The sequence below is a fragment of the Arvicanthis niloticus genome, chromosome 6 (genome assembly GCF_011762505.2).
Source record: "Arvicanthis niloticus isolate mArvNil1 chromosome 6, mArvNil1.pat.X, whole genome shotgun sequence".
Classification (NCBI taxonomy): Eukaryota; Metazoa; Chordata; class Mammalia; order Rodentia; family Muridae; genus Arvicanthis; species Arvicanthis niloticus.
In genome coordinates, this window is record NC_047663.1 from 44,902,863 (window position 1) to 44,928,889 (window position 26,027).

Consider the following 26,027-nt stretch of genomic DNA (forward strand, 5'->3'; position numbering starts at 1 on the left):
GAGATGTTTTCTCGGGTGAGGTTCCCTCTTCTCAGATGCCTCTACTTTGTGTCACAAGAATTAACCAGCACATGGGAGTAATAACTTATGCAGAGTGTCTTAAGGCAGTGGGTCTCTGTTAAGAAATTGAAGACTGAGCATAGCTAGAACTAAAGAGAGAGGAGGCGGAGAGCTAATTGTATCCACTGATGAATTGAAACACAAGACCTGAAAGATTCATGGGAACTGCCTTCATTTCTCTTTCCTTCTGTTGGGAATAAAGGAAGTTCCTTGTGAGAAACAGGAAAACGAGCCAAAGAGATAGCTCAATCAGTGAAGCCCTTGCCAGTATGGGACCTGAGTTGAACTCTCAGCACCCATATTAAAAGCTACTAGGTGTGGCATGCCCACAGTTGGAATCCCAGTCTTGAGGAGGTGGAGACAGGCAGATTGGCTAACCAGCCTAACCTACTCTGCCAGTCCTAAGCACGAGTGAGAGGCCTTATCTCAAAAAACAGGGTAGATGGCTCCCGAGGCACACTACTACATGAGAGGCTGTCTTCTGCCTCCACATGCATGGATACAAGTGCCCACACCTACATGTTCACATCCCCCAACACCCCCACCCCCAAAAGAAAAGAAAAACAGGATAAAGCAAGTCAGTATTGTGGAGATCAGCTATAAAGAGGTTCTTGACTGAGTTCTGAAAATCCTTCATGTGTGAAGCCCTGAGTTAGGGTGAGGTTATTGGTAGGGTAGAGTGGGGGGGGGCACCTAATTTCTTCCATTAAATAAGTGACTCCCCACTCTTCTAAAATGCTCACCTACAATCGTTGATAGAGAAATTTTATCGACGTATAGAAAAGTTGGGCTGAAGACAAAAAGAAGAGAAGGGCAGATAGCAGGAGATGTGAAACTGGAGCAATAGAATCTTCAGGAAAACAGTAATTAGATACCACTGGAGACTACGGGTCTTTGTTTCCTTTTAGGGATGCTGTTGGACTGGCTTTGCTTAGCTACCAGCCCAGGGTTTTAATTCATCTCTTGTCTGTGAAGGAGATTCTATCTGGAGCAAACGTTCCAAAGCAACAGTTGTGATGTAGATGGGACAAAAAGTGAAAATGTTACTAAATACAGCATGGGGGGTGGGGTGGGGAGGGGGGTGTTGGCCCTGCCCTTCCCAGAGCGATTCCTTGTGCTATTTTCCCATGCAATTCCTAGTTTTCAGTCTCACCTTGTTTTTCTTATTTTTCTTTCTTCCTTGTCCCAAGAAAGAATAACTCATCACATAGAAATGAAACTGAGTGTGATCACAGCTCAAATGGAAACCAAAACAAACAAACAACAACAACAAAATGTGGATTGCTCCAAAAGTCTGCAGCTCACAGCCCTCTGTCCCTGAGTTGGGGGCGAGGTGGAAAGAAACCCGATTTCTTCAATTTAATAAGGAATACAGCACCTAGGGAGCTGACCATGGTGGCACAGGTCTTCAATCCCATCACTCAGGAACTAAGGCGGAACAATTCCAAATTTGAGGTCAGTCTGGGCGACAGAGAAAAGGTCGGTTTCACAAAATAATAACAAAAGAAAAGCACCATAGAGATTAAAAAAAAAAAAAAAAGAGGTCAATATTTGAAATCCACTCACCCTGGCTCTACCACTTAGAGGCACGTATGGTTACTTAACTGCTGAGTCGGTTTCCTCTTCTAAAAAGGGATGTTCCTATTTAAACTCAGGATATCATGAGTAAAATGATTCCAGCGCCAACTATGTCACAGGGTTTGCTCAGTCTTTGGTCATTTCCCCATTAACAACCCTAAGTCAGAAGTGGGTTTTGTTACTATCCCTGTTTTACAGACAAGGAAATATAAGCAGAGAGACTGGATGATGTTCATATCATCACAGAGTCGGGAGAGAAAGTGGCTGACTTCAGAGACTAAGAACTTAGACCCTCCAACCTGAAGATCAAAAGACAGTGTAAGTGGACAAACCTGGAGAAAAGGGTTCTTTAGACTGGCTGCTTTAAATAACAAGCCCAGAGATTTACAAATTGCTGAGTGTGGTTGCAGGTCCTTTCTCAGCCTGCCACAAAGCAAGCGTCTGAATGGTTTAGGCTTTCTGATGCTTTGACAGATGGACAGCACATTCTAATCATGAAGGTTTTCTTGTGTACGTTGGTAGTTGGGTTTTCCCGTTCATCTGATATAAGTGGAAAATAACGATGGTCATACAACATTCAAGCGAGGAACACACAGAAGCATCAGTATGATGATTAGCCACTGTGGGATCAAAAGGCGCCATCCCCACCTTCAGAGTGACCAAGAGAGACTATAAATCTAGCAGAAACCCAAAGTTGGCAATAAACCAATAAATATTTGCTTAAAAACAAATACAACTTACGTCTCCAATTGGAACAAAGTCCTTCAGACTGGTGATTTCCATGTGAGCCAAGTTTTGTTATCAAACCGTTTTATGAAGTCTCATAACTATAAAATCATTGCAGGAATTCAAGGTTATAGTGCTCCAGCAGCAACAAAGTTTATGTCCTCTTTGATGGAATTGTTTAATGATGCCCTTGAGCGGTCTGTCAGATCCACAAGTAACAGCTGGAGAGAAATGTCCTGTTTGGGACTGAGAATTTGCTTTGAAAGGAACATACCGTTTGCAGAAATGACATACAAGGTGGCAAAGCCTTCTAAGAGTCATTATTGTTAAATAGATACTTTTTAAATCGTGTAATGTGAGGGTTCATGAGATTGGACAGAGAATGCCCCTAAATGGTCCCTCCATTTTGAATCTGTGAGAGATGACTGACTTCACGTGGTAGAATGAGCATCTGGTTTTTCAAAGCAGCTACTCATATATGTCAAGGATGTGTCTGGCAGCTACAGTTTCCCACAAGTGATGCTGGCTGTGTGTAGCGGTGAGGCATAAAACCATGGAACCTGGCTACTTGCTTCAGCACCCAGCCTAACCAACATTCCAAGAGAAGCTGTGCCTTCCCCAAAGACAAGATTTCAAAGTCAAGAGGCGTAAGCCAGCTTTCCATCGATGTGTCTGAATATGTGAGATGTCAACTCAATAAAAGAAAGGTCAACTCAATAAGAGAAAAGATTCATTTCAGCTCACAGTTCTGGGCTTTCAGTTTATGGCTATTGCACCCTGTTGTGTTAGTCCTGTGGCTGTATCATCAGGAACTTGTGGTAGAGCCATTGTTCCCTTCCACGGTGGCTAAGAAGCGGGAGTTCCATAATTCTCTTTGAGGACACACGCTCACTAACCTAAGACCGCCGATTAGCTGCCACATCTTAAAGGTCCCACCACCTCACAGTAGCCCCAGAGAATGGATCAAACCCGGGTACTAGGCAAACACTACAGAGAACTACACCCCCTTACATTCCCTATACAGTAAATCCTTGAACAGAAGATTCATTCTCAGTTCTTGAGCTACTTACACTTTGAGAACCATGAAGGGAGCCAGGACCTTCCAGGGGCATATTCCCCATCTGGCTCACTTCAGGCTCCCCAGTTTTCAGAGTGATTAGACCAAGCCTGGTCACTGGAGCTTTAAATCATTCTGTCCTCTTGCTTCCCCCCTCTTTCTTTTTTTTTGTTTTTCTTTTCTCGTTCTGCCTTCCTGTCTATCTGCATCTGTTTTCTATTTGATGCTAAACTCATCAATCCTGGGGGTTTCCTTTATATATGTGTGTGTTCTGTGATATAGGAAGTACCTTTCAGATGTTCATTCTTGGTGTATGAGGCAGATGTGAACTGAAGTTTCTGAAGAAGTTTCCTCTATACTAAAACAAACAAACAACACCCTGCAGTCTGTACTTGGCTGGCTTGAGGACAGATGAAATCCTCTAGATTGAGACCCAAAATTCTCTTGATTTATTGTAGACCCTGTAACAACCTAGCAAGACCGAGTGGAGACAACCTGTGTTTGTAGGTCAAATATTTTACCTCCAATCTTCATTCTTCCTGTCAAATTGCCAGAGCTGGGTGTCCTGTGAAACCAAGAATATTCGTGGTACTTACTTATGGCCAAAAGGCGGAGTGATAGAAAGGCGTGGCTCTCTTTCCTGGCTGTGTGGCCTTGGACGCATCACTTAACCTTTCTGAACTTTAGTATCTCCAATCATAAATCATAAACAATGGCATCATTACCTATCAGAGTGGCTATGTGAGTCAAAAAGTCAGGTGTACAATATTTTATAAATTACGAGGCACATGAAAATGTAAGAGAATGTCCCTCCTAATCTATTTAAACAGGCTAACACTTGCTGAGAGCATCAGAAAAAATAGAGGCCGGTAGTAAGTCGTAAGTTTCCACAGCAACACTTTAGGAATCTGTTGGCAGTGGCTCAGATCCCACCCCCACTCCCATCTCAACTGTAAACACATATGTAGAAAGCACTCTGAGAACATGTTTTACAGCAGTATGTAAGTGCAAACAACCCATGATGCAAGTTATTTGTTACATACCCACCTTGATGTTGCCGAGATAAATTCTTCCATGAAGATTACCTAAGTCTTAAGACATCTGTGATTAATGGGGAATGTGTGTTCTCTGCAGTCCCTGGCATGAACTTGAGTAGAATTTGAAATTTTTTTTTTTTTTTTTTTTCATGAAATGAGACAAATGTCTTGATTTTATTTTGGCTCACATTACTGCTGCCCCATTTCCTCTAAGATGTGTTCCTAATAGATATAAATCTATTCAAAGGGATAAACATGATTTTGTGCCAAGTTAGCCAGCATTTTCTGTGACTTGGAGGTGGGGGGGGGGAGGGGGAAGGGTTAGGGATTAAGAAAACTATCCTTGGGTTGGCAAGATGCCTCAGAGGTTAAGGAACCTTGCCACCAAACTCGATGATTTGAGTTTGATCCCTGGGACCTGCACGGTAGAAGGAGAGGATTCCTGCAAGTTGTCCTCTCACAAGCAGGCCACTCCCAGCATAAATAAATAAATAAATAAATAAATAAATAAATCTTTAAAAATTAAAAAGAAACTTGCCTTAAAATTAAAAATTATTTTATTAAAGCATTCTTTTATTTTATAAAGTGTTTTCATTGGCTTCATTGCTGGGGATTAGACAGGTTCTCACACATACTAGGTAAATTTGTGTAGATCTACCATGGAGCTACACAAACACCCTTGAGTTCTTATTGTGATGAAAATACCTGCATTAATCAGAAGTTAAATTGTGTAGCAACAACAACAGCAGCAAAAAATCATTCCAATCTGATGGCTTAACAGAAATCTCTCTCTCTCATTTACCCATGAACAGGAAGCTCTGGTCTAAGGGTTATCCAGAACACCAAGATGGCAGTTGTTCTGACACCTCTCCACAGCTGCCATGTCTGGGAACAACAACAACAACAACAACAACACCATTTCTGTTTTGCTTTGTCCAGATGTGACACTACACATTCTATCTATAGCCCCTTGACTAGAAGTCCTGTGGACATCCTGATACCAAGCACATAGGATACAGGATGGGCCAGAGACACTTAGAAAGTATAAAAGTCTGGGTCACAGTCCTTGGTCCCTAAAAGAGGCAAGTGGTTTTGTGTGATTCACAAACCTTCATCTTCATCGAGGCACCACAGAGCAAGCTGCCGTGGTTCAGACTCTCTGCTCAGCCTCATGCTGGTTGTGTGACTGAGCAAGTAAGTCATGCTAGCCTCCATTTCCATTCCTGTAGAGTGGAGATTCCAACACCCACCTCTGCATGAGCAAGAGAGACACTCTGTGCTTTTCATCACTGGGAGTGCACAAACCATCTAAGGCGGCAGGCAATTCTTCTGCAACAGCTCTGATATGACAGATTGTTTCAAAGACATCACGGCTAAGATGATTGTAAATTACCTTTGCTTGTAAGTTTTCTGTAAGTAATCCAAGATAGAATGAACATTGACACCGTTCTTGGACTGGGAAATGGCGGTTCTATCGTGTAACCTTTTCTGCTTCTGTGATACCTTCTCCTGACTCCAAAGTCTAAGCTTTATAGATCAGAGTGGGTGTGAAACCCAGTTTAGTTACCCTCTTCAGTTAGTGAGCATTCTGAGAGGGCCCCCTCTCTCTCTCTCTCTCTCTCTCTCTCTCTCTCTCTCTCTCTGTGTGTGTGTGTGTGTGTGTGTGTGTATACTGAGATTTAATCAAGGCCTCCTAACAGTGGGACAGTCACGACTACTTCACAAGGTTATCTATAAGAGCAAAAACTAATTCAGATCAAATCCCCAGCACAGTATAGTGTAACTATCTGTCTTTCATACGTTCTAGTGTGAATTCCTGCATTTGGTATTAGAGGTTTGCCACAAAAATCTCACCTGGGTCCGTGAGCCCAAGTCAACAGCAGGTTAGGACCTATCTGTCAGGAAATGGCCTTTGTTGGCACGAGAGGACTCATCTACTCCTACGAATTAAGGATCAAAGCAAACAAATAAACAACAACAAAAAATTAAACTAGGAGACTTTTAGACACACAAATACAAATTTCCGATTTCTTCTAAAGAATTGAGTCTGACTCCAGTGGTCAAAATTTGCCTCTTACAGACAGATGAGCTTTCTGAGGATGCCAACAACCCTTATCCCTCCTCGCTGTAGTCTATCTCACCTGCTTTACTCATCCATCGGCTTGACCTGTGTAAGACGGTGAGTGCCACTGACACACAAAGCAGTCAGTCCTGAGGGGAGTGACTGAAGGGGAAAGCTGGCAGGGAGGAGAAGCCATCTTCAACTATTCAACCAAACACCAAGGGCTGTATTGAGTATTTTTGCTGCTCCTTTTATTTTTAATTTTGTTTAATTCTTTGAGAATTTCAAACACTATATTTTTGCCATATTGTTTTCCATCCCCCAACACTGTTCCTTCTGGGTTTCCATAGTTGTTATTTGACAAAGGCTCCCATGTAGCCCAGGTTTATTTGCTACATAGTAGGAGTTGACCTTGAGCTCCTGATCCTCCTGCCTTCACTTCCCAAGGGCTGGATTATAGGCATTGGCTACCACACTTGGTATTGCTAACCTCTAAAAGATTGCACAGGTTAAATAAAGTATCACTTTCTTTGCTTTTCAGTGGAACTATATTGACTGGGTAATTGAATTATGCAAACTCAGACTAGCAAGTAAATGTTATTGATAAATTTTTCTAAAATTAAGGAGTTAGATTATAGGGGCTGGAGAGATGGCTCAGCAGTTAAGAGCACTGACTGTTTTTCCAGAGGTCCTGAGTTCAATTCCCAGCAACCACGTAGTGGCTCACAAGCATCTGTAATGGGATCTGATGCCCTCTTCTGGGGTATCTAAAGACAGCTACAGTGTGTTCACTGTAATAAATAAAATAAATAAGAAATCTTTTCCAAAAAAAAGAAGGTAGATTATTGTAATAAGTGGAATTTGATTGACTGATCCTCAGCACTGGAGACGGAGAGAGACAGAGAGAGACAGCGACACACAGAGAGACACAGAGAGAAAGGCTGGAGAGGTGGCTACGCAGTTAAGGACACAAGCTGCTCTTGCTTGAGGACTTAAGTTCAGTTTCCAGGACCCATGTCAGGTGGTCAGGTGACTCACAACTCCAGCTCCAAGGGAATGCAATACCCTCATCTGGCCTTCACAAGCACTGCACTCATGAACACACACACACACACACACACACTTAAAATTTTTTTTAAAACTTAAAAATGAAGTTCAAAAAGAAGAAGAACAATAAAAGGTGGGCCAGGCAGTGGTGGCGCACGCCTTTAATCCCAGCACTTGGGAGGCAGAGGCAGGCGGATTTCTGAGTTCGAGACCAGCCTGGTCTACAAAGTGAGTTCCAGGGCAGCCAGGACTACACAGAGAAAACTTGTCTTGAAGAAAAAAAAACCCAAAAACAAACAAACAAACAAACAAAACAATAAAAGGTGTCCTCATTAATGGAAAGGCTGAGAAAGGAGTGATTGTCACTGTCCTTTTTCACAGGAACTTGATCTCAAGTCAAAACTTGGCATCCAAGTGTTAGGAGCTCTAGTTACCTCCGAGTAGGGAGGAAAAATGCTGGGGAGAGAGGCAATGAATGGGGTCTGCTTCTGAGGCCAGAGATTTCATGTCCTAAGCAGGCTCACATCGATCTTACCAGGAGACCTCGGATTACTACTGACTGTTTGCTCTGAAGCCAAAGGCAATGTCTCTGAAACGCAATGTCCGTTTATGACACTGCTGTGCATGTGCACTCCATGGTCTTTGTGCAGTGTACAAGGCCACTGAATTATATATGGGTGAAGAAACTCTCCCCGATGACCTGCAATTCTCAAGGATTGTTATATGTTCTAGAACATAGTATGATTCACAATTCTGCTAGGTGGGGCAAAGGCAGTACCTTTTAGTCCTCGTCAGCTCTTTCCTGCATTTACCAGAAGCGGAAGCTCGTGGGAATCAGAATTGTCAGAATAATGTAAATGCTTCAAAGTTCTCCAAATGCAGCCTCCTAGTTTTCCAAGTGCAGCCAAGACCTGAACCAGGTTTCCTGATTCTACCTCCATTTCCATATGTACATTTTTTTTCTTTTCTTTTTCCTTTTAAAGCAAATTGCCCCAACCTGTTGTCCGAGATCTGTTTTGTCTTCATTTGTTCTAGGCTTCTACCTAATGGTCCTAGCATCTGATTTACCCACAGTCTGCTTTCTAGCATACTTATTGCATTATACACATTCTGAAGAGGGGAGAGGCTGAGTCTCTTGTCTAGGATATAAAAAGCACCAGATTTAACTCCAAGGACTTAAAAACACCAAGAAACAAACCAGAAAAGAAATTTCTTTCAAGTTAGAGGTGGATTGCTGTGGAGATCCTAAAGATGTTTCTGGACAGTGCTGTCTCTTGCTCAACTTATCTTGGTTGTAGGAGAGAAAGGTGTAAATTCTTATGATGAAAAAAGATCAGGAAGAAAAAAGTGGAAGTGGAGGCCGTCAACTCTGAACAGTAAGTGTGCTGCAATTTAAGGTTGATACTATGTTGTGAGTAATCCTGACTCATCAGGAATACAGATAGAGCTATGCAAATGACTCCCAGAAAAGAGGCAAAGGATACTGAAGGAGGTACCATCCAGCTCCCCAGCCCCAGTGTGTGCCCTTTGCACGATCAGCACCACACATCAGCTTTATGACAGTGTCAGCTGTGTGGAGATAAGAAAAACGAGGACATATGCTAAAATCTTCATGATACAAAATTTATTTCCACTTGAAATAATGCCTTACATTCTGAGATTAGGTCTTCCCTCCTTTAGTCCCAAAACATTAACGAGATGACACTGAATGTAGGAGACAGTTCACATCTTTACGGACTCCCTGGCAACTTAGAAACATCATCGTTCATCATTCTCTGCTTCCATCCTCAGCTACTACACTGATTTAGAAAATCCAAATGTCAGTTAATCTCCCATGTAGAAAACTATAAGTAGTAAGTGGTTACTGATCTATTAGAAATAAATTGAAAATAATTAACATACTTTAGGAGAGGCCTTACTAAAATCTCTCCATTCTGAACCCTTGCCCATAACACAGTTCCATAAGTAGATCAAATTGGGTCATAACAACTGTTTAGTAATTAACTAAATAGACAGGAATGAATTTAAAAATAGCAATAAATACAGATGACATTATACAAATTGAGACAGTCCTGACGCAAAACTCTTCACGTGTTAGACGGCAGCTCAGTTTTTTTTTTATCTGAAATGAATCGAGAAATTAATTTGAATAATGATTGTAGCAATAAGAAGAAATTCAACACAAAATCCATCCTCTCCGGCAGCATGCGTCGGTTTGTTCCACACTACCCGCTTGCCATCGGCTGGCTAAAGCAGCACTCCACAGAGGAAGAAAGCATAGAGGATGAGGAGCATGCTGTGGGAAGGCAGTGCAGCAGGCTCCCACCAGGACGAGCTCCCTCAGTGGCTTGTGTGGCAATGCAGTTGTGTAAGCCCTGGCTAAACCTGCCTAGAGACTAGGCAGAAAGCCCCAAGGGGTTCCCTTGCTCTGAGCAACCTTCCTGACTCTTCCTCTAAAGTGGAGGCAGGTTTTTCTCTGAACTCCTCACCTTCCAGGGCCTCCTATCTCTGAAGGGGAATACCTGGGGTGGGAATTCTCTGTGGCTCATTGCTTACCAGAACTGTCCCACCGTCCCCGACCCCCTACCGCTAGTTCTGCCAGAGCACTTACAGAGCTGTTTCTGAATTCCGGTCATTCTTTTTCATGCAGAGCTAAAAGGCAAGCACAAAGTGCATGAGTTTACCTCCTTTCCTAAGGTCAGCAGTGAACATCTTGAATGCATCAGCGTGGTATTGGGTGCTGTGGAGCTACTGAGCAGCCATCTGTGTGGGCTCAGCTCTCTTTACTTTGATCATGTAGATAGATCTTTATTGAACTTTGAGAAGATATAAGTTTTAATCAGAATGTTTCTAGGGCTTACAGGTCATATATATATATATATATATATATATATATATATATATATAATCAGTGTGTGTGTGTGTGTGTGTGTGTGTGTGTGTGTCCGTGTGTGTGTACATGGGGAGGAGTGTCATGTCTACATGTGTAGAGGACAGAGTACAACTTGCAGGTGTCCATTTTTTTTCCTTATATGGGCTCCAGGAATTGAATTCAGGTCATCATGCTTGGTCACGGGTGCCCTTACCTACTAAACAATCTTCTCTGTCCAATTTGTTTTTTCTTTTCCCCTCTGTCCTCTCTCCTCCCTCCTCTCCTTCCTTCTCCCCCCTCCCTCTCCCTCCTCCCTCCTCTCTCCTCTCTCCCCTCTCCCTTCTCCCCTCTTCTCTTTCCTCTCTTCCCCCTCTCTTTCCTCCCTCCCTCCCTCCCTCCCTCCCTCCCTCCCTCCCTTTTTCTCCTTCCATCCCTCCCATTCTTTTTTTCTTTGGAAAAATGCTTTGGACTAGAATAGGGGGTGGGGCAAATTTCTTCTTGGGAAACACTGTTGCCCCAAATCAGCTCTAGTTACTGTTGCATGGAGAACCAGCTCCCTGGCTGATGAGTTCAGCCTAGGGCATTCTGGCTCCCTTTAGAGGTTTCCTGCCAGATTGCCCTCTTTAGCCCGAGTGATCTCACAGAGTCAAATTCGAGCCATTAGTCTAAGCATGCACGTATTCTGAAACACAGTAAACAATGATGTCAACCATTGGACAACTTGAACTCCAGCCCACAGCAGTAGAGCATATGGCTGTATCCAAGAGCAGAGCATGCAGACGTCTGTTCCTCCCTGTGTTTATTTATTGCACCAAGGGAGCCATAGCAACAGTAAAAGGGAAAGTTATTGATTGGGGGTCTTGTTTTTCAAACAAGATTTGGCTATGCATCCCTGGCTGGACTTAAACTCAAGATCTTCCTGCTTCTGTCTCCCCAGCACTGGGAAGACAAGTGTGCACTGTCTCACCTGGCAGGAGAGATTTAAAAGGAAGAAAAACCAACTCTAAAGTTCCCATTTGCCACTTAGGCTTTGTCCATATACCCTTCTCTCCTACACACAGGGTGAATGCTAGAGCTTGTATGTGCAAGGCACGCAGTCTACCACAGAGCATATCGACAGCCTCTTGGATGACTTGTGCCCCAGTTGTTCAGAATACTTACGTACCTTCATTATTCTTTTCCTCCTAGAAAGCAGTGCAAAAGCCAGCGTCAGGAGGACCACGACACAAGCAGCAATGATGGGCTCTATCGGCACCACTAGAACTTTGTCTGTTGGGACGGCAAATGCAGGGAGAACAGTCAACTTCTAATTGCTGTATTTCTAATATGAACCATGCATGTGCACTTTGCATTTATCACCCTCTTAGTTAAGTCCCCCAAACAACCCTAAAAGATGAGGCATAATGGGGGATCTTTGACAGGTTAGGCTACTTATCCAAAATCATAGAATTAATAAATGGCAGATGCAGATTTTGAACCCACTCCTTTGTGAAAGGAGTTTCTAAAATTTGAGTATCTCACCCAAAGTGACTGCTCACGTTATTTTGTGCTTTCTTTATTATATTTTCCCCACTCCCACCGCCACCCCCAGACAGGGTTTCTCTGTGTAGCCCTAGCTGTCCTAGAACTCACTTTGTAGACCTGGCCTCAAACTCAGAAAGATCTGACTATTCAAAGGCATGCACCAGCACTACCCAGAGCTAGCTGGCTTGTTTGCTTTTCTCTCCTTGCCTTAACATGTATTTATTTGTGTGTTGGTGTGTATGATATTCACACGCCACAGGACACTCGTGCAAGTCAGAGGACAGCTGTGGGAGTTAGTTCTCTCCTTCTACCATATGGGAACCAAGGAAAGAACCCAAGTTGTCAGGCTTGGCAACAAATACCCACTGAGCTATCTTGCTCAACCAATTGTCTTTTAAAATTCTTTTCTTCCAATTATTTCTTTTGGCTCCTGCTCAGGATAATTGAGGAGGGCATAAGTAAATAAATTAAACATCCTTTGCTTTCTTGTGTGTGGGAGTACTAGGGATAGAACCCAGGGCCTAGCATATACCAAGCAGAAATTCTACTACCAAGATACACCCCTGGCTCCAAAGCATGCTTCACTTCTGCCCACTCTTAGCTGCTCTCCCCACCCCTGAAATTATTCTCATAAAGGTGTGAGTGGTGCCAACCATTCCATAGGGGTGTGCCTGATAAGCCATCTTAAAAAGCACTGGCTTTGTGTTAATCAACTCTGGGATATACTGAGGTCATTACCTTACTGGAGACCTCTCTACTCATACACCAAAAAAAATTTATCAAAACTGAGAGGAAGCAAAAGCCAGATGCTTAGGAGGAGAAATCAGATTGCAGTCACAGATTGGAATATCTTTTACCAAACTGAAAGTCAGGAAGCCACACGTGACAGCTTTCCTTCTACAAATCAAGCTGAAATAAACTTACTGACCTACTGCCTCACTTTGCATTTCAAGTTCCTGTTGGGAGACACATATAACCTCCTGCATCCCTTCCCTTGGTGTTCCTATCTGTGACCAGACTTAGTGTCCCCTCCCCCAGACCATTATGATAAAACAATTTCTAACATGTGGGCTGACTCTTATCCTGGCCAAGCGCTTCCTGTCATTTCCAGCATTTCAAAGCCGTTTAGCAACTACCCCCACTGAACTGTGAAGCCGGGAGAGCTTGTGGAAAATTTGGCATCAAGTGCCACTAAGTGCCAGCAGCAGACCACGAGTGCTGTAAAGGCAAGCTGACAACAGCCTGAGAAGTAACAGAGCAAAAAAGAAATAAGAAAACAGGCTGGTTTGGCAGAATTCCACCTCAAACAAGTTTCTGCCCACCTAAAAGGCAATTTGCTGATTGCCACACAAGCTGTGTGATTTTTTTTAGAAAATGTGTTTATAGAGTGATTATGCTTTTTTTTTCCTAACCAAAAGAGATGCTATAATCACCCTGTCTCTAAGTATGGTCTCATTGCTAATTAAGATGGCACCACATGAGGTTTACCCCATCAGGTTTTTATAAAGGTTCTGGGGCAGGTTTTAAAAGCCACAAGCTTCGAGGTGGTGTTCCTTCCATTGCTTCTGCCCTTTGAACACAGGGGGTTTTGCTTTGTTTTGTTTCAAGTTTTTGATTTGCTTTTTCAAGCCCCAAGGCATACTGTCATTGCTCTGTAGGACAAATTAATGAACAGCTCAGTAGCCATGGTGACAGGGCAGTCAACCAACAGCCACTCTCCCTCTCCACAGGTCACTGTGTTTGTATCCCAGGCTCCCGGGTGTAGGGAGGAAATAAGGCCTTGCTCTGGTGACAGTAGTCCAGACAAGCAGGCAGGAGGTTGGGTTGTTTCCTGGGAAATGGCAAGAATGGCAATGAGTAAGTAGAGTGAGTAATGTTCCAGCCGGATGCAGGCGCCTCAGTTTGTCTGGCTGCTCTCTGAGTACAAGCCCAAGACCAAATGTGTGTGAACGCCCGACGTGCCTCTTCGGCATCAAGCATTCCGATTTCCTCTTTGTCTGAGCAAGAAATCCAAGGAGACGTGTGCATAGAGAACACACATATACACATTCAGGCCAACTCTCATACATGTAAAGCAAAGTGAAGAAATCTTTAGAAAGGAAAAGAAATCTAAGGAGAACACTCCAAACCTCCCTGGTTTTCCTTATCACAGAATGATAAACTTGAGTGGATATCACAAAATGCCAAAGAAGGCTCTGATTAACCATCTTCCCCACCCACTCTGCGATCAGATGACAGGATATAAGAGTTGGGAGTGATTACAGAGATTTTTTTTTAAATCTAAACATTTTTCTCTTGTACATTTCTGAATCCTCTTCTGTTACAGGCTGTGAACTCATGGCTAGTTCCTGTGCACATCAGTGCTGAAGGACATTTGTAGAAGTCTCTTCCCTCAAAAAGCTAAACCAGAATTGCTTTCTGTATTGGTACAAGATCTTTGCTCAAAACTAGTGATCTATATGGAGTAGACAGAGTTCTTCTGATCTCTTTCTCTCTCTCTCTCTCTCTCTCTCTCTCTCTCTCTCTCTCTCTCTCTCTCTCCAAGTTTTCACTGTGTAAAACTGGCTAGCCTAGAATTTGCTTTGTAGACCAGGCTGGCCTTGAACTCACAGAGACCAGCCTGTCTCTACCTCTCAAGTGCTGGAATTAAAAGTGTGGGTCCACCATGCCTGGCTTAGAAAAAAAATTTTTTTTTCCTTTTAAAAGCAGACACTCAGCTGGGCAGTGGTGGCGCACGCCTTTAATCCCAGTACTTGGGAGGCAGAGGCAGGTGGATTTCTGAGTTCGAGGCCAGCCTGGTTTACAGAGTGAGTTCCAGGACAGCCAGGACTACACAGAGAAACCCTGTCTCAAAAAAACAAAACAAAACAAAAGCAGACACTCTATTTCTACCACTGAGCTCTCCTAGCCCTTTGCAGTGCCCAGGATCAAACACAAGAACCCCTGCATACAAGGAAGGCACCCTCCCCATACAGCCCTAGCCTCCAGCTCTTCTTAATGTTTGTTTGTTTGTTTGTTTGTTTGTTTGTTTTTCTGAGACATGGTCTCACTAAATTACCCAGGCAGGACTTGAACTCAATCTTCCTGCTCTAGCCTTCTGTATTGCTGAGATTAAAGTCTTGCGGCACCAAGCCTGACTCAGACAGAATTCCTAAAGAAAACGCTCTTAGAGAGGGATAATTTCCCAATGGAAATCTTTGCTATAAATCGTGATGGTGCTCATCATTTGTCATCACGGATGACATTTACAGAGCCCGTTTTCTGACTTAGGCATCACACTGAGCAGCTACTGGAAAAGAGTTACCTTTAACAATCAGGTGGAAGTCCATGGTCTCCATTTTTAGAGATGAGTTGGCAATACAGTTGTAGGTCCCATTGTCAGATTTCTTGACCTTGGTGATTGACAACTGAAAAGACTCCCTTGTCTGTTGGATTTGGTGACGGCCTTTCTCTAAAACCAAGGGGCTGTTGTTTTTATACCACATCATCTGCGCTTGAGGGTTGGATTTCACATTGCAAACCAAGCTTACATGGCTGTCTTCCTCCACGGTTTGGAAGCCATTTCCACTTAGAAGAGGAGGAACTGTAAGACTCAAGCATTCAAGATTCGTTAGAGACATACAGTAGTTAGTCCATTGTCCACAGTTTAAGCTCTTCCTTCCATCTCTCTCAGGGTGTATTCACCCCCTTAGACCAAAAAAAGTGCCAACTGTTTACTGTGTACACATTCAATTCCTGTCGTCATAGAACTTTAAAGGTAGTAAAGATAGACCATGAAGAGATGGGGAGACGCTCAGCAGTTAAGAATACTAGCTGCTCTTCTAGAGGTTCCAAGTTCAATTCCTGTTACCTCCATGGCAGCTCACAACCGCCTATAACTCCAGTTATAAGGGGATCTGATGCTTTCTTCTGGCTTCTGTGGGTACCAGGCACACACACACATAGTGTACAAATATGCATGTGGCTAAAACACTCATAAACATCTAATAATAAAATAAAATAATTTAAATTAAAATGTTTTTCCTTTAAAAAAGATATACCTGAAGCTGTATATGATGAAGAACTTAATATATATAATAATAGCTGAGATGGTAGCATGTGCCTTTCCTCCTAGCCCTTGAGAGGCAGAGGCAGGTAGATCTCTACGAGTTTTAGACTAACCTGGTCTACATGGCAAATTTCAGACTGGTCAGGGTAACATAGGAGGACCCTGTTTCAAAAACAGTCCTTGTTTCCTGAGCAATGTAATAATCCAGTTTGTACAAGGGTCGGCTAAAACAGCACAATACTAAAGACAGGCATGAGAGTTAGCACTAACTCCTTATATGTCATCTACTGTGACTTTCAGACAGACACTTAACTGTTAAAGTTTCAGTTTCCTCTGAACAAACAAACAAACAAACAAAAACTTGGGTAATAATACTTTTCCGTGAAAATTGAGACAATCTGTGTAAAGAAGTGAATCTGCTGTTGGGCTAATACCATTACAAAAGTCATGCCAACACATCATGCCAACTACCATTAAGGTACCATCTCCCTGATAAAGGTCATTGGGCTAATGACCATTACAAACATGCTAACTACTGTTGGACCAAAAGATCCAAAACCGGGGGATGTGCTCCCGCAGAAACACCCACAGACGGGATTCACTGCAATAACATGAGGTTTATTGATAAATTGATAATAACCAGTGCACTGTGGTTCTCTTACGTGCAGGCAAGAAGAACTCCGAACTAAAGCTAAGGGCAGTTTATATACCATTTTTACAGAATTCACAAGGACAGTTAATTACTTCTGAAACAATAACCATAAGGGATTTCAACAGGATTTCAAACAGCTGTTCCCAGGCCTGGTTTCTAAGTAACTCAAACTTGCACTTTATCTTTATAACAAAGAGGGTCAGCTTAAGTGGCTTCTGTTTACCCAGGTGTACTGTGTTAAGGGCCCATCTCCCTGATAAACTCCTATCTTGGGCCCTTCTTCCCTTCTTCCTTGTTTGTTTGAGTCTTTGGAATGTGCTCCTCCCAGGATGTGCCTGGGGGGCAGCTAATAAACTGAAACTCAAACTTAAGTTCAAGCTGAGACCTGAAATTCTTACATTCAAGCTGAGACCTGAAATTACATTCTTATACTATAAATACAAATGTCTGCTAACTAACTACCATTACAAATGTCTGCTAACTACCATTACAAATGTCATGCTAACTACCATTACAAATGTCTGCTAACTCATTACAGACATCGTGCTAACTACCATTACAAATGCGGTGGTGGTTTGGAAAGGTAGCACACTCAAGCTCCTGCATTTCTCCTGACTGTATTTGCCAAGGCCATATGTTTACATTAGCTCAGTGGCCCTCTTACAAAGCATGCCTGCTTCAGGAAGCCATCCAGCTGTGGTAACTCATGCCTCTATTGGAGACTTACTGAGTCCTCATGTCTGTTCTACAGTGATAACAGCTGTAGCTCATGGACAGTCAGACCATACATCCTCACCAAACAATTCCAGCCTCACCACCCACCAAGCCCTTCTCACATCTAGAAGGAGAAATGACCAAGCCAGTTTTCTGTTCTTGTCTATGCCTCGTGTATTTATTGGCAGAGGCCCAGGAAATTAATAAAATGGTTAAAGAGTGGGCAGGAAGGAAGGAAGTAGACCCAAAGAAGGAGGGAAAACAGGCTTGTATCATCTGCATACTGAATAATTAGACCCTGAGTAGGAGGTGTTATTTATAACTTTCTCAGAAGAATGACATTTTGTTGCTCTTTGGAATGAGCTTGAATCTCTGTATCTATATCCAACAAGCATGTTATGTAGTGTTTGAGATACACAGGAAGCTGCTGGAATAGAAAACAGAATTGCCAAGTACAACAGCTTCATTTGTGAACAGATCCTATTAACTGACCCTTTTAACTATTTAATGTTAATGATTGTTTAAGCAAGTCCTCTATGCAGGAACGTTGGCCCTTTAAGAAAATCAGTACAGACCCAGGCAGTGGTGGCGCACGCCTTTAATCCCAGCACTTGGGAGGCAGAGGCAGGCTAGATTTCTGAGTTCGAGGCCAGCCTGGTCTACAGAGTGAGTTCCAGGACAGCCAGGGCTATACAGAGAAACCCTGTCTCAAAAAACAAAACAAAACAAAACAAAATCAGTACATCTCAAGTAAAGCTAAAACATTCTCTTTGACATCCACCACAGTCACTTTCAGAATCCCGGCTGTTTTGTTATTATTGCTGTCTGAGTTAATTAAGGTTTTGCTGTGTAGCCCAGGCTTGCCTGTTACTGACAATCCTTCTGCCTCAGGCTCCACACCAGTGCTAGAATTATATAGCCTTGTACAACCAAGCCCTGCTGCTGATACAAATTAATGAGGAAATAGGAACATAGTTAAAAGGCATGGGCAGGTATTTCACAGAGAAAAATTTTAAATCCTCATTTTTAGTTCAAAAAATGAATAGGCTAGACATACTGGCTGCCTTTGAAAGATTAAGTCAGAACAATCACTTGAGTCCGTCCATAAGTATGAAGCTAGCCTGGGCAATATTGTGAGCTCATATATGTGTGTGGGGGGGGCATGGAATTTCAAGTGCAGACATCCAAGATTGATTGGCAATTTCTTTCCCCTTCACTCACAGGTAACATTCAGCACTACTGTAATGGACACCTTCTGATCGCGCTGTAGCTTGCAGGTAAAGCGGACTCCATCGTCACTTTCGTTGATGGGAGAGACACAGACAGAACTGATGTTGATTTTGTTTCCATTTTTCAGATCTACTACTCCATCTTCTCTGTACCAGAGAAGTTCTTCATCCCTGGTGTGGTTTTGAACAGCACATTTCAGAGATGCTTGGACACCATGTTCAGTGTCTAGTACATAGTTCTCAGTTCTACCATTCACAGTTAAAACAGAACCTGAGGATATAGGGAAAAAACTATTAATATAGGCAGATATCTAACCAAAATATCCATCAGCGGGGGATTGGTTAAATGAATTATGATACATCAAGGCAATAGAATACACTCTCAACAATTTAAAACAATTTTATTAATCTATATGATTCTACAAAGAGATAAATGTACAATGTATTTTGTTTGTTTGGTGAGTTGTTCTCAAACTGAAGACAAGGTTCTATGGGGTACATAATCAGAATGTTTTTTGGTTTTTGAGGCAGGATCTCACAATGTGGTCCTAGTGTCCTGGAGTTAGACCAAGCTGGCCTTGAAGTCACAGAGATGCCCCCTGCCTTTGCTTCCTGAGTACTGGGATTAGAGGCATTCACCACCACCATGTTTTGCACGTTTTGATTTTTGTGTTTTGCTCTGATTTTGCCTGAATTCCAGCTTTTATTTTCCTGGTTCAGAAGGAGGTAACAAAAGTTAGGGGTCCAGCTGCCACTAGGCCATCCTCCAAAAGATGCATTAATATAGCTTTTAATATGACTATAAGGCCGGGCAGTGGTGGCACACCCCTTTAATCCCAGCACTTGGGAGGCAGAGGCAGGCAGATTTCTGAGTTCGAGGCCAGCCTGGTCTAAAGAGTGAGTTCCATGACTGCCAGGGCTACACAGAGAAACCCTGTCTTGAATGAATACATACACACATACATACATACATACATACATATGTATATACACACACATATATACATATATATGTGTGTGTATATATATACACATGACTATAAGTGTGACAGTGCCTGCAACTTTACACATTCATGCTGGGGCCAGAGGAGGGCTTCAGGTGTCTTCTCTATTCTTTGTGCATGCTGGTCTTGAGGCAGAGTCTCACATTGAACCAGAAGCTTTCTATCTTAGCTCTGCTGGCCAGTAAGCTCCCAGGCTCCACCAGTCTCCACTCCCCAGTGCTGGGGCCACCAGTACACGTAGCTGTGCCCAGCTTTTACAATGCACAATGAAAATGCAAATTCTCATTCTTGCAGAGCAAGTGTCCTTACAAGCCAGTCAGTCTCCTCTTGTTTTGTTTCCTGGTGTTTCAGATTGAACCTGGAGCCTTTAAGCTAATTAAACATTCACTCTACTATCAAGCCACACCTCCAGTCTTTTGCCTAATTTATTTCTATCATGAGTATTTTAAAACCTGAGAGAGGAGAGAAGCTACCTTGAGACAGGGATACAAATAAAAATGTGGACAATATTTTCCTATAAGTGACATGTTCAAGTAAACAGAAGATCATCTCACTTGAAATTGGTACTGAAATACATTTAAAAGTGTGGAAATTTTGACTACAGTCTTAGAAGAATAGCACATTCCATCCTGTCTTATACAATCAGAGCCATAAAAGGGTTTTTCCTACTTTTTAAAATGTTTTCTGACTCTTAGAACCTGAACCATTGTATTGAGTAGTCAGCCCAAATTATAATTTAAGGTTATTCCCAACATCTATAGATCCTTATTTTAATTTACTTACTTATTTTTTTTAATCTAAAAAGAGGTCATAGAAAATATTAACTTACTTGTCCTTCCCCGAGGCAAAGATAAAACCACTAAGAGAAGCTGGCATGCTTGCAGTGGCCCGATGATCTTCCACACCATCTTTAGTGAATGCAGGTTGGATCTTCTGGAGGCAAAGAATGCAGTTGGTTCTGTACTTTGCACTACAATGTGTTTATGAACTTTCTTCCTATTAGGCACTCAAAGTCCCGAGTGAGTCACCCCAGCTGTAACGGTACACTCCTAGTTTTAAATTAAACAAGTCTGAATAAATTCTTTTAGTTTTAACTTTTTTATGGCAATGAAAAAAAAAAAACTATAATGGTATAGACATAGATATCAGATGACTACAAAAAGGAAAAAATCTCCCCTAGAGGGAAAAATGGGTAAACTGTCACTTTAACAGAAAGGCAGATGAATTCTTCATTCTCAGGTGGTCTTAACTGAGCAGTCATTCTTTTTTGAAAGTCTTACTTGGGTCATATTTGGAAAGCTGTTCTCCAAACAGAGAATTTTTTAAAAATGTTTATCCTATGTGTTTGGGCATTTCACCAGCATGTATGTCTGTGTTACACGTGTGAGGCTGGTACACAAGGAGGCAGGAACAAAGTATTGGATCCCCTGGAACTGGAGTTGCATATGGTTGTTAACTGCAGAGAATTGCAGTGCTGAGAATTGAACCCCAGATCCTCTGCAATAGCAGCAAGTGCTTTTGAACACTAAGACATCTCTCTAGCCCATCATGGACAGTTCTTGAGATTACTAGAGATTCAAAGGTGTCCATTTGCTGCAAATATGGCCTCTTGACTTAATATTCCCTCCCCCTGGTCACATGTGGATTATCAAGAATAAATAAACAAGGCCTCCCATTTTCCATCTGCACACTCCTGCTTCATCCTACTAAGATAGTCCAGGTAGTCTGAGAAAAGCATGCATACATTATTTCCCTGACAGATAGCTCTACTGTGCCTCAAGTATGCAAAGTCCTGGGTTTGATGCTCAGAACTGCAGACAGACAGACAGACAGACAGACAAAGAGTACTACTGCTGCTGCTGCTCCTCCTCCTCCTATTATTACTATTACTGCTACTATTACTACATATATGGCAGAAACACATATGAAATAACTTCTAGACACAATTAGATACTTCACATATATTTATTCAATCACAACTAAGCCTGACCATCATATTTCTGTTTTCCTTGAGACGAAGTCTTTCTCCTAGCGGGCTATACAGCAACTTACAACACTCCCAGCTCAGGGCCTAAGCACTGATGTGTGCTGCCATGCTCTGTAACAACCAACCTCTTGACACATGAATGCAATTTTCCACATTTGCGCAAAACCAGCAAATGTTAGGGTCAGGATTCCAACCCGACACTGCCAAGGCCACACTCACAACTATTCTTCTGCCTAAATTAATATTCTTTCCCTTCAAAAGATGCTTCTAGTCTCTTCTAGCTCCTGGCCCTTCCATTTGCCCTAGCAACTTGGCATTTTGTCCTTTATCATGGATATTAGCTATTAGAAGCAGGAAATATGCATCTGATTAATTTGGGGCTCCTCTACTCCTCCCTTGTTCTAGGCTTGTCCTGACAGGACCAAGTGTGCTTCCTACCAAGAAGGCCTCTACCAATATTTTAATAAGATGCAATTACTATTAGCCTGAACATTTTGTAATTAAAAATTTCTTGTCCAAAATATTGCTATGACTCTATTGTAAGAGTGAGGACCTCGGGACCAGTTAGATGGCTCAGAAGTAAACATGCTTGCTATTGTAAGCCTGCCATCCCAAGTTCAAACCCCAGATCCCATGTAAGAGAGAACAAGCTCTTAAAGTTGTCCTCTGATCTCCACATGTGTGCTGTGGCATGTGCATGCCTATTCCCGCACACACTAATAAATATGATGAAAACGTGATGATTTCAGAACCTGATCATTCATGGAGTTTTCTTAGTAGATGTGGGAGAGGGCACTGCTGTAACATGCAGGAGGTTCTGGGTTCAATCCCCAGCACTACAAGAATACATGGAGGTTAGAAAGGATAACCCTCCAAGAATTCTAAAACAGTAACTTTTCTCAAGCACAGTCCAATATAGGTCCTGAATAAAAACTCAAGAGTGGCTGGGCTGTGGTGATGCACACCTTTAATTCCAGCACTCAGGAGGCAGAGGCAGGTAGATCTTTGGGAATTCGAGGCCAGCCTGGTCTACAAAGTGAGTTCCAGGCCAGCCAGGAGCTTCAAAGCTACACAGAGAAACCCTGTCTCAATCAAAACAAAACAAAATCAACCAATCAAACAAAACAAAAAACTAGAGAGTGTGAGGCTACACACTACTATGTGAATGGGAAGAACCGATGGTCTCTTGCTTTCCAAGACACCAAAGTTCCCAAATAAAGTCCCCTCTCTAGCCACTCACCTGCTGAGCTCCGAGCAGCTAACTTCCTCAGCTAGCTCTTCCTCTGCCCAGGAACCCTGAATTATGTCCCTGTCATGATCCTTTATAATACTTGAATTTGAACACTTTATGACAGTAGGGTCAAGTAACTGAGATAAATTGGGTTCAAAGTCTGTTTTCTATTCTGGATTCTTAGAGAAGACAGTAATTGGGAAGGACATCTTCACAAGGTCTAAGCCTTTCTGTGTACCTAGGTTACTAGGCGGGGCCGGATATTACTAACACGGGTGTATTGTTCCAGGGAAGCCTGAACTTGTGCAAAAATCTATAGCACATCTCACTGAACACTGTCCTTCTCGACTGAGATGACTGAGCCTGACAACTGTGACAGGACAAGTCCAGGGAGAGCTTTGGCTTTCACAATTGGTGATATCTGAGGATTTCACATAACTTAATTAACTACCAGTCGCCTGAGCCCAGTGCTAAAGCTATGCCAAGCAACAAGAGGTAGTTTTAGCTCCTTGAGGCTCTCACTTCATTGGGAAACCAGAGCAAGACACTTCAACGAACTTATTTTATTGATGTAATACTCAATAAAATACTCAAGTTACTCAAAGGGTAAAGCATTCCCTGTGTGAGATCTGCTTAGATCAAGATGAGGCAGCTGAAGAAATCTCAGCTCCTACAGTGAGATGGGAGGCTGAGATGTGGGGAGGAGAGGGAAGAATCCCCAAAAGGCCACTTGCCATACAAGATGAGGACCAACACACAAGGTTATCATCTGACTTCCACATGTGCACACACACACACACACACACACACACACACACACACACACGCATGCACCACCCAACATATATTTTATGGTATTATTACTTTATTTATTTATTTTTTTGTTTTGTTTTTCGAGACAGGGTTTCTCTGTGTAGCCCGGGCTGTCCTGGAACTCACTCTGTAGACCAGGCTGGCCTCGAACTCAGAAATCCGCCTGCTGGGATTAAAGGCGTGCGCCACCACGCGGCAAATTTTTTTTTTTTTTCCATGAAACACACAGGAAGAAGGAGGAGAGACGGCGGGATTCGAACTCGGGAAGAAGGGCACGGCTGCCCTCTGGAGGCGGCCACCTAAGCTGCTGCGCCACCGCTGGCTTGCTTATGGTATTATTACTAATGGACATTTTATGTGCCAAGAACTATTGTTTCCATTCGTTAAAACATAGAAAAATATTTATGATTATCTATACCCCCACTTTTTTCTGTTGCTAGAGATCAAACCCAGAGTCTTATGTGTGCTAAGCAAGCACTGTACCACTGAGGCACATCCCTAACTTTCTCCATTTATTTTTTTTTTTAATTTTTAGGCAAGGTCTCATATAACCTAAGCTGGCTTTGAACTTGCTGTGTAGCCAAGGCTAGTTATTACTACTGATCTCCTCGCCTTCACTCCCAAGTGTTAGGATCACAGGTGTGTGCCACCACGCTTGGCATCATCCATATATTTTAACACATTGAGTAACCATACCAGAGATCTATTTCTTTCTGTCTGTGTGACTTTAAAAAGTTATCTAACCCCTAGGAGCCTTTAGTTCTTTGGGAACACAATAGGAATAATAACAATGCCCTCCCTACAGTCACCATGAGGATTAAGAGAAATGGAGCAGGTTAAGCTGCTGTACAGTAGGCTCTTCATAAGCCATAATTATTATTGTTATGAAGACAGGCTGGTCTAGCATTATTCAAGTTAGGATCATCATTAAGAATGGCTCCTGTTAGCCAACAGGTGCAATACTCCCACCCCAAGCAGGCTTGGGGTTTACTTCTCAGTGGGTACCAGAGCCACATGTCTTTTATCATTTAAAAATGAATTTAGCAGGGCTGGAGAGTGCTTGCTGTTCTTGCAGAGGATCAGAGATTGATTTCCAGCATTCAATGACAGGCAGCTCACATTGCCCAGACCACCAGCCCCAAGGGATTTGATGCCCTCTTCTGGCCTCCACAGGCACCTGCACACACCCACATAAAGACACAAATAACTTTTAAGAATGAACTTTGAAAAGTTCCAGTAGAGACACACAGGAAGTTGCTCGCTTTCTGAAAACCGTGGATAACTCCTATGTAGGCCATGAGGATATGGGTTGGGCATTTTGGGACTGGGTCCCTCCAAAGTAGATCTTAAGAGAAATCTTTGAGTGCAAATAGTTCATCTAAGAGCCATCTCAGAAAGCTTCAGAAGTAAGAGGTCAAGGAGGAAAACTACCAAAGGGTGTGCTATTGAGCAAGTCACTACTAATGCGGTTCCTGGGATGAGTTCTTTGCAATACATAGTTCATGCAGAGCAAGAAGCTTGAGCAATTAGGCAACAATCCAGTGTCTTTTCATCTTTGGCTGAGCACCAATGACTCCCCAGCACTTCTAATAGAGACACACAGGAAGTTGCTCGCTCTCTGGAAACCATGGGTAACTCCTATGTAGGCCATGAGGACATGGGTAGGGCACTGACAGCAATTTCTATACCTAGGTATTAGATGATATTAGGAAACAATGTGGAAGAATGTTCCAAGTCTCAAGAGATGCCATCAAACTAAATACAGGGGTTAAGTGTCATGATGATTACAACTAACTTTCCAATGAGTCAGCAAAAACAGGACTAAGGCTCTGGCTCAGTGGGAGAGTGTGTGTTTGCCATGTGCAGGGCTTTGGGTACAATCTCCAGCAACACAAAAGACAAATCAACAGACAGAATAAATGTAGTAAATGTTAGTTGATGTTTAGTGCATACAGCTAGGGCTAGAAAGATCTTCACTGGGCTATCCTTTCAACTTCTGTATATGTTTGAGTACTGGAATGTTGACACAGTGTATTAAACAAGTATTTATTGAATACCTGTTGTGTACTAAGTATTTGGAATGCCAGTTCCATCCAAACCAATTATGATGGCTCTGTCCTGAATTAGGGAAAGATGCCTTCTGAGTTTCTATGGAAAACTGTTGATGTAACTCAACAAACCCCAGGCAGGCTTCACAGTATTAAGTGGGTACCCTGGGGGATGCTCAGGGGAGCAAGATAGCTCCCAAGGTGGGAGCTAAAAGTAAGCACTCTTACTTTTAACTTTAACCCAACAGCAAGGTGGAAATGACTAGTCATTCTAGAAAAACTAATAAGGGCCGGGTGGTGGTGGCGCACGCCTTTAATCCCAGCACTTGGGAGGCAGA

The 26,027-nt window shown here is 42.6% G+C and overlaps 1 protein-coding gene and 1 long non-coding RNA gene across 4 annotated transcripts; both read right to left on the reverse strand.

The window, feature by feature from the left end:
* Positions 1-346: 346 nt before the first annotated feature.
* Positions 347-2,563, reverse strand: LOC143442748 (uncharacterized). The gene is made up of 4 exons (XR_013111190.1): positions 2,380-2,563; positions 1,971-2,178; positions 1,627-1,795; positions 347-1,521 (listed from the first exon to the last, which is right to left on the reverse strand). It is a non-coding gene; the product is annotated as an uncharacterized LOC143442748 (long non-coding RNA).
* A 6,613-nt stretch (positions 2,564-9,176) lies between these two features.
* On the reverse strand, positions 9,177-22,920 carry Tmigd1 (transmembrane and immunoglobulin domain containing 1). Of its 3 annotated transcripts, XM_034504278.2 has the most exons (7): positions 22,838-22,910; positions 20,440-20,543; positions 18,599-18,877; positions 15,268-15,546; positions 11,605-11,708; positions 10,179-10,219; positions 9,177-9,689 (listed from the first exon to the last, which is right to left on the reverse strand). In XM_034504278.2, exons 2-7 carry the CDS (start codon positions 20,516-20,518, stop codon positions 9,686-9,688), a joined length of 786 nt encoding a protein of 261 aa, XP_034360169.1. In that variant the 5' UTR covers positions 20,519-20,543; positions 22,838-22,910; the 3' UTR covers positions 9,177-9,685. The 3 variants fall into 3 exon arrangements, with proteins under 3 accessions (XP_034360169.1, XP_076792393.1, XP_076792394.1); XM_076936278.1 differs by lacking the exon at positions 9,177-9,689 and having other exon boundaries at positions 9,716-10,219; positions 20,440-20,659; positions 22,838-22,920; XM_076936279.1 differs by lacking the exon at positions 9,177-9,689 and having other exon boundaries at positions 9,716-10,219; positions 20,440-20,540; positions 22,838-22,899.
* Between the last annotated feature and the right edge of the window lie 3,107 nt (positions 22,921-26,027).